This window comes from Phragmites australis, chromosome 18 (genome assembly GCF_958298935.1).
Source record: "Phragmites australis chromosome 18, lpPhrAust1.1, whole genome shotgun sequence".
NCBI classification, from domain to species: Eukaryota; Viridiplantae; Streptophyta; class Magnoliopsida; order Poales; family Poaceae; genus Phragmites; species Phragmites australis.
In genome coordinates, this window is record NC_084938.1 from 3,807,420 (window position 1) to 3,816,399 (window position 8,980).

Consider the following 8,980-nt stretch of genomic DNA (forward strand, 5'->3'; position numbering starts at 1 on the left):
GGTGTTTTCAGAGAAGTTTCTTGTTCATTTGTTGCTAGCAATGGTGCTGAAAATTGTAAAATAACAAGGAATTGTAATGTGCATTATGTACGTAATTGTAAACGTAATACGTTTTAGACATAGGTAATATGGTTTAAAATGAGTAAACTGTATCATTTATAAGAGATAAACATTAGGAGGGAAATTTGGAAAATGATAAAAATAGATTAAAGAACTCAGGAGACAACAATGAATGGTTCAAGTACAGTAGATGGAGTACTTGATATGTAAGGCCAAAGCAACGCAGTAGTGTTGGGTAGATCCCGGATCCTACGTCCGAAGAACATATGACTATTCTCGTGAGCTTAATCTTGCTGAGCATCAGATCAACACCGCCAATGTGGAGTAAATATTTTAATTGTAGACACCTTCCCTGATACGATGCTATGATATAAATTAAGTGAAAACTGTTGACTACAAATTCATACAGCTTAATAGAAAATCACTTCAGTGGAAACCAAGCAGGTTCTCTACAGATGTGGTGCTAAAAATAAATGTTCATATACATGGGGAATATTGCCATATCTAAATAATATGAATATACACGAAAGCAGCATTTTTTTAGGTTGTAATGTTTCTGAAGAGTGTCATATAAATGTAATGAGGAAAATTTTTAGGCAAAGGTAATATGGTTTAAAAAAGAGTAAACTTTATCATTTATGAGAGATACGTATTAGGAGGGAAAATTTGGAAAATGATAAGAATAGATTAAAGAACTCGGAAAACAACAATGAATGGTTCGAGTACAATAGATGGAGTACTTGATATGTAAGGGCCAAAGCAATGTAGTAGCTTTGGGTAGATCTCGGATCCTACGTCCGAAGAACATATGACTATTCCCGTGAGCTTAATCTACTGAGTTTCAGATCACCACTGTCAATATGGAGTGAATATTTTAATTGTAGAAACCTTCCTCGATATGGTGCTATGATATAAGTTAAGGAAAAACTGTTCACTACAAATTCATACAGTTTCATAGAAAATCACTTCAGTGGAAACCAAGCAGGTTCTCTACTGATGTGGTGCTAAAGATACATGTTCATATACATTGGGAATGTTGTCATATATAAATAATATGAGTATATAGGAAAGCAACAATTTTATTTTATTTTTTAGGTTGTAATGTTGAGTGTCATATAAACCTAATGAGGATTAGGAATGTACTATTTTTTTTAGGTTGTAATGTTTTGAAGAGTGTCATATAAACGTAATGAGGATCAGGAGTGTACTATTAAAAATTAGGAAGCTTAAGCATTCATCAGTGTTAGTTAACATTAACCCAAGAGCGTTTTTTAAATAAAATGATTCAACATAACATTATCATTGTTGACAGGGATACTCGAGGAGGAATTACGTGAATGATAAAACATAATAAAAATAGGAGCAGCGATTAATGTTTCAAGTAGATCAAATGAAGTACTTGATATCTGAGGGATGAAGCAACACAATAGCTTGTTTCTTTTTGGTTCATCCGGTTGGAAGCACAGAGGGGAAGCTCTACCTTAAATCGGTCGATGGAGAAGATCAGCTTGGAGAGGCGGCTTTTGTGGGGCGGATTGGCAGGGTTCGTTGGTAGAGGAGGAGCTTGGTGAGGACAGCGTCGCGATATGAGGCGTCCGAGGGGTCCGGTGGATGGTTGGCGAGGCTCGCTGGGAGAGGCGGAGGTTGGTGAGGGTCAACGCTGCAGGAGGAGGTGTCTGAGGGGTCCGGCGGCTCACAGGTGGCGGCGAAAAGGAGGGGGGGGGGAGGGTTCGTCAGTGGCGATGGAGAGGGGAGAGAATGGGAAATGGGAGTGCACGGAGGCAAGGATGTGGGAGTCGGGGAGTGCATGTGACCGGAGTTTCATCGGTTTCATTGGTCGGGAAGGTTCGGCCTCGAGGACACGCAGCACACATCAATGCCAGTGTTCGGATCCAACGGGAAGGAATGCGTGAACAGTAGCTACAGTTTGGGGACCTGGGAGGCCGGCGATTCTTGGCTCGATAATATATGTTATAGATTTAGTTGTGTCAAGTTTGGCCATGGTCCAGGTGCAGTTTAGTAGTTTTTAGTAATTTTTTAGTAATTATTTAATAATTATGTTAGTAGTTGTTCAGTAGTTTTAAGTTATAAAAAAAATTATTAAGTAGTTGTCAGTAGTTTTGTTTGGTAGTTATGTCAATAACTATTCAATAGTTTTAAGTTATAGAAAAATTATTCAGTAATGTTAGTAGTCGTCACTATTTAGCAGTGTCTCTATATCCAAGTCATAGTAATATTGTTCATTAGTTTGTGTTGATAGTGTTAGTAGGCGTTATTATTCAGTAGTTACCGGTAATATCAATAATTATTCAGTGACGTCAGTAGTATCAATTTGAGAGCAATGTTATTCTAGTTGTGAAGCAAGAGCACGTTCTTATTCTAACTTATGACGTTGAGTTGGCCAGTGTGTTCACATCCATGTATGATTTGTAATAAAGACTCACGAGCACCGGTAGGGGTTAAGCATCTGTTGCACATGCTTGCATGTGTGCAACATTTGTTTACACCCTCGCCAATGCAACAATTGGATGAAAGATTAAGCAATAGATAGATTAGAATAAATGGATTCGTATAGCAGCATATGCATGAACTGATCGAAGAGGGCTACCTCGGGAGCCAACGGCCATGCACGCACTCCCGGCGTGATCCGGACCAAGCTTAGCTAGTAGCTAGTCGTGTGACGAGCCGAAAGGCATGGATGATGACACGACGTGCGCATGCAGCAAGCGAATCAGACCTTTGGGTGCGGTGCGAGCGGGCGCGTGGAGTGTGAGTTGGGCTGCGTGGGGGCGAGTTGGGTATATATATATATAACACGCGTCGTTAATGTTTTATTAGGGACAGATCTTATAAAAATATGTAACTAATGTTCTTTCTAATCAGGACCAGATATAAACCCGTTACTAATGAGTGGTTATTAGTGACGGGTCGTAAAATGATCCGTCGCTGATGATAATAGTAACGGATCAAGTTATGATCCGTCATTAATGATTAGGTCATCAGTGACGGGTCGTTCTAGACCCGTCATTAATGACGGATCAAATTATGACCCGTCATTAATGATAAAGTCATCAGTGACAGGTCATTCTAGACCAATCATTAGTGATGGATCACAACTTGACCCGTCACTAACGATCCACTTATTAGTGATAGGTTATCCTATGCCAGTTATTAGTGACAGATTAATTTGTAATCAATCACTAATGACCAACTCCAATCACTAATGATGTCATTCGTAAATATTTTTTATTTTTATTTTATTTTTTGTTATTTTTCTTACTCGGTAGCACTAAAATAGGAAATATTGTATATTTCTGCTCAAGTTTGATATAAGGTGTGGCGGATATGGACACAAACGCGCGTTTCGAAAACAGTGTAGAAACTTTCAGGGATGAGAACTCAATCTTTCAAGTCATTTCTTCGAACTCGACGAAGTTAGGGAGAAACGGATGTAACTTTTTTTGATATCCATAGAGTCAAAAAACGTCAAAATCGGAGTCTGTATACAAAAATTATGCCCGTTTTATTGAATGCACTTCGGGTCACCTATCAAATTATAAACCTTGATGAAATTTAACAAAATTAGTTATTAGTGATGGATCATGGTTATAATGCGTCACTAATGGCCTTAAGCAAAGAAAGTTAAAAGGATAAAATATTCGATTTTTACCACAACTACGTGATAGCAGAGGTGGTAAGGTGGCTACACACACGAGGAGGAGGGCGCGGGTTCGATTCCCATGAAACGTAAACTTGAAAACAATGTGGAAAAAGCGTGGCTTGTAAGGCATATAGGATAAGCCTGTGTTGGGATAGCTCGGGTAAAAAAATATTTTTCATGATATTTTCGTGTCTAAAAAATACAAAAAATATTAATTAGTCATTAATGACAGGTCAATATTACAACCTGTAACACCCTGAGTTTTAGCATATAAAAATATAGCAAAATTCACTCTTAATTGGATTAGTGCCAAATCTAAATTCAGATATAAAATTCAAATACTCATATTTGAATTTAATTCCAAATATCTCAAATCTAGATTCGATCAAATCATTATCGAATTTGTACTTGAATGCAATTCAAATTATTCGAGTTATAATTCAATTCTTTTTCAGTTCAATTGCTTTGCAAAATCAATTCATTCTTTTCAAAATCAATTCGAATCAAGTTCCAAGCTCGAATCTAGTATTCAAATCATTGTTCCAGCACAATGTCCAATTCAAATTCAAATACAAATTGAATCACCAAATTCAATTCAAATACATTCATTAGAATCTTTCCAAATACAATTACCAATTCAAATTGTTCAATTTGAATTATTAACAAACCCATCTCAAATTAAATTACATTCGAGTTGAATCATACAAACCAGTTCAAATTCGGTAAGTTTGAATTTTGTTGTGCTTGTCATATTATCAATCTTATAGTAAAATCCGGTAAGTTTGTTATGGGTGTGTATCCACGTAAGTTTGCTGTGGATATACCGGTAAGATGGAACTCTACTTTCTTTATGCTCAAAAATATTATACCATATAAAAGCACATTTGGTGTATTTATTCATACGCATTATCATCAGCATGGGGTCAAACATTACTCACAGAAGCACATTGGTATGTTGCCAAAAAGATACTAAAGTTTCTTTAATTTTTTTATGATTCAACTGTGAGTTTATCAGGAGTTTACTATCCAACATCTTGTTTAGTATTGTATAATATTATTGAAATTGCTACTTATTTAAATAGATAAAAATTATAATATTCTAAGAGATTGTGTAGTTCCTATGAAATCTAAATTCTTAAAGTATTGGAAAGAAGTTCCTTTGTTGTCTGCCTTTGTCTTCATTTTAGATCCTAGAGCTAAAATTACATCTTTCTGTAGAGTTCTCGCAATTCTAGGCGATGCTCTTGGCCACGATTATTCTAATTATTATACTAATATTCGTTCTAAGTTATTCGAAGTTTATAGTAAATATGAAATAAAGTATGGCGGAGTTCACCTGCAATGACCTTCACTAGCATCCACAACAAGAAAGAAGATGACAACGTGGGAGAAAATATTTGGTGCAGGTTCTACATCAAGAAGTTCAGGCTCTTCGTCACGATCGTCTACGAGTGCCGAAATTCCAACATCCGGAGGGGAGCTAACTAACATCATCGACAACGATGTTATCAGCTACGAACAAGAAAACTTCAACATACTGCAATAGTGGCATGAGCACAAAATGAATTATCCAGTGCTTTCACTATTATCACGAGATTTATTAACGGTTCCTGTATGTACAATTTTTTTTAGGCTGCCTTAAGTCTTACTGGAAGGATAATCGAAGAGAGAAGAATAAATCTGTCAGGAGAGATAGTTGAAATACTCACCTTAGTAAAAGATTGAGAATAAGCTGAAGCACGAATGCAACACACTGCAGAGAACACTGAACTTGAAGATTAATTCCAAAATTTGTATCTAGATGTTGATGAGAACGTGTAATTTTTAATTTTCTGAGCTATGTTATACTCTTTTTTCCTTTGCTAGAAAGGTTTTTTATGAGACAGCATATCAATAAAGCTCATTTTTAGAATTAATTATGTGTCCTTATTATTTCTAAGTTTTTTTATTTTATTAATGATTTTTTTTATTTTTTCGAAAACGACCCGCCACCAACTCTCATCTTGACCTATAAATTCCATCTCAAACTCTCTATGATTCCATCGACCACTCACATCTCTTTTTCTACTTGCTAGCCAGTAGTTACTTGCGCACTTCAAGAAATCAATTCCATATTTCCATTCATAGATCAAGACGTCAAGAACTCGCGTGCATGGTCATGAGTGTGGCAACATTTTGAAAAGGTCTTTAGAGAAATTAACGGGGAACATATAAAATTTGCTAAGTGTAATATATGCAGCCATGAATTAGGTGTCAAATCTCCAAATAGAACAGGACACTTGAGGAAGTATATTAAATATTGCAAGCAAATCTTACATAGCCAGTTTCCAAAATTCTAGAGTTTCTAATAAAACCATATAATTTTCAAAGTATAGCCATAGGTTATACTTTTTTTTCGTTTTAGTAGAAAGTTTTTTTAATAAAACTCTTATTTATTTATTTTTTCAAAATTTATAGCTATTATTTTTTGTCGTCGTGCTACCGCACCCGACCTAGGTCATACCAGACGGAGAAAAATTTTATGAGACCCGATGGGAATAGACCTCTGTGAGACCCTCTCTTCCTCCGCTAGCTGCGCGACACGTCAGGTACTTCAACTCCTGTATATACTGTAGATGACACATGTCGAACACAGAGAAAGGGTCTCACGTGAGACCCGGTCTTACAAAATTTTTCTCCATACCAGACCAACCTGTAACGGGCCGAGCCGACCTAGGCTATACCAGACCGACCTGAATGGTCCATTTGTCATCTTCTACATGCATCCATGAAATTTGCTCCCCGGCATGTGTACAAGAGCACAATTTGAGGTAATGATGCGGTACAAAAGGCCACATAGAGCCTGGGCTCGATGCATGAAACATCGATCCTAATAAGCGGTACAAACAGCTCTTATTCAATGAACCGACTCGACTTACGTACATACATATAGCTGTGCATATATGTATATTTACTTGTGCATGCACGGGACGACCTTGGCACGGAGCGGCCGCCGCATTACGACGGACATCTCCTGCCTCTCGGCGAACTGCACCGGCTCGCCGGGCACCTCCGTCCACTCGAACTCCCTCACCAGATTGGCCACGAAGTACTCGAGGTGCAGCAGCCCCAGTGCCATGCCGGGGCAGATCCTCCGCCCGGCTCCGAACGGCATCATCTTGATCTCCTTGCTGCCGGTCAGGTCCACGTCCTCCGCCTCGCCGCCTGGAAGGAACCGCTCGGGCCGGAACCGCCTCGCGTCCGGCCACACCGCCTCGTCCATTGCAATGCTGGCAACCGTGAAGGTCACCGGCGCGTGCCTCGGAACACAGAAGCCGTCAAGCGTCGCGCCGCCCTCGGTCGCCGCGTGCGGCACCATGAGGTGGCCCGGTGGGTGCCGCCGGAGCCCCTCCAGCACCACGGCCCTGAGGTACGGCATCCGCGGCAGGTGCTCCTCCTGAATGCCAGCTCCCGCGCCAGCAACGTGGTGTATGTCGGCCCTGAGCTTCGCTTGGATCTCTGGCTGCGCCACGAGGTTCGCCATCGTCCACTGCATCGCCGCGACCGTCGAGTCCGTGCCGCCGGACAAGAACTCGGAGCACAAGCTCACCATCTCGCTCTCCATGAGGTCTCTGCCGCCATCTTCGGGGATTCGGAGGCCAAGGAGTGAGTCCACGTAGGAGTCCACTGCAAAGTTGTCGCCGGCGGCCTCGCGTCGCGCCTTGCGTGCTCGAATCAGAGGAGTGAATAGCTCCTCCTGCCGGCGCCGGATGGACAACATCCTCTTCCACTGGCGCCGGAACACGTACTTGGTGACTGCCGGCCACGTACCGAATACCTGGAAACCGACCACCGACGTCAAGAACTCCCTCTGCAGCGCCGTGACGGCCGCGATGACGCCGTCGCCGAGCGCTTCGCCAAAGCAGATGCTGACGAACACGTGGAAAATGGCGTCGTGAAGGAGTCCTTCGATAACGACTACTGCGTCACCGCTCATTTGCCGTTTGATGCCGGCGATGAGGCCTGAAACGGCACCCTGGCGAGCCGCGGCGTACCGGCGGTGGCATGACGGGTGGAGGACTTTGCTGGTGAGGTTGCGGCGGAGTACGCGCCAGAGCGGGCCATACGCACCGGCCGTGATGCTGTGCTGGTCGCTCGAAAAAATCCGGGTGACGATGTTGGCCGGCGGCCTGTCATCGAAAGCCGCGCCGGACCTTACCAGGACCCGGTGCGCCACGGCTCGATCGGCAATAACGATGACCGGGCTAGAAGGGAGGAGGTAGAGTGTGAAGACCGGGCCGTACCAAGACCGGGCGGCGCGGATGATCGGTTCGATGCCAAAGTTTGTCCAGACGAATAAGAGGAGCGGGCCAAATACCGACAGCCCGGTTGGGCCGGGTGGTAGCGAAGGTTTGGCCGGCCGGAGGGAAGAGAGGAGGAACAGGGCAAGGCAGACGAAGATGATGGAGAGGGAGTAGTAGAGCCAGTCCTCCATGGTGAAGATAGCAAGGAGGAGCTTCTGAGTAGCTTCAAGGGTGTGATGATATTTATACTGGCTAGCTGTAGTTAGGTTAGCAATTTGCAGGAAGGGTGCGATGATATTTTATACTGGCTAGCTGTAGTTAGGTTAGCAACTTGCAGGAAGGGTGCGATGATATTTCAGTATTCAGCCCTCCTCGCGTGTCGACATCAGAGATCGATGCATCGAGATGCCTTCTCGACCACGCGTGGATCACGAGAATTTTTAAATAATTGACTTCATTAGGGTAGCGGAGGTAATGGTTTTCAATACTATATTGCTACTATTAATTATATGGTTATTATCAAAGTGAACAATTTTAAGAATTGGTAGCACTAATATTAAGTAGATGTGTTTGTTGGAATTAATCTCGGCTATCCTAACGGCTCTGTTTGGTTACGGTCCTTTTTTCACCAGCACTATACAAAGGAGGGTCAAGCTAGGGTCTTATTTTTCTATCATAACTTGAGACCAACGCACATCCTAACATAGCTAAGCCCTAACTCGATCTTAGGGTCAAGCCGCTTGTCAGATATATAACTGTAGGTATATACGTACAAGGAGTATACTATATATGGTTAGGGTATGCAATGTGCATACTTAACGAATCATGTTATTTTTCGAACATTTGTCAGGAATAAATCCTCAACAATGGGCATACCAGGTAGGGATCTTCTGCTTTTTAGGATTGACTATGTCTCGAGTACGCATCGACACCGGATTCACCGACGACGGCTTCTATGACCACTTCGGGTCAACAA

General features: G+C 41.8%; 1 protein-coding gene across 1 annotated transcript; it reads right to left on the minus strand.

Annotated features, from left to right (window-relative positions):
- Window positions 1–6,404: 6,404 nt before the first annotated feature.
- On the minus strand, window positions 6,405–8,195 carry LOC133899314 (cytochrome P450 89A2-like). Its single transcript, XM_062340302.1, has one exon. It carries the CDS (start codon window positions 8,193–8,195, stop codon window positions 6,672–6,674), a length of 1,524 nt encoding a protein of 507 aa, XP_062196286.1. The 3' UTR covers window positions 6,405–6,671.
- Window positions 8,196–8,980: the final 785 nt, after the last annotated feature.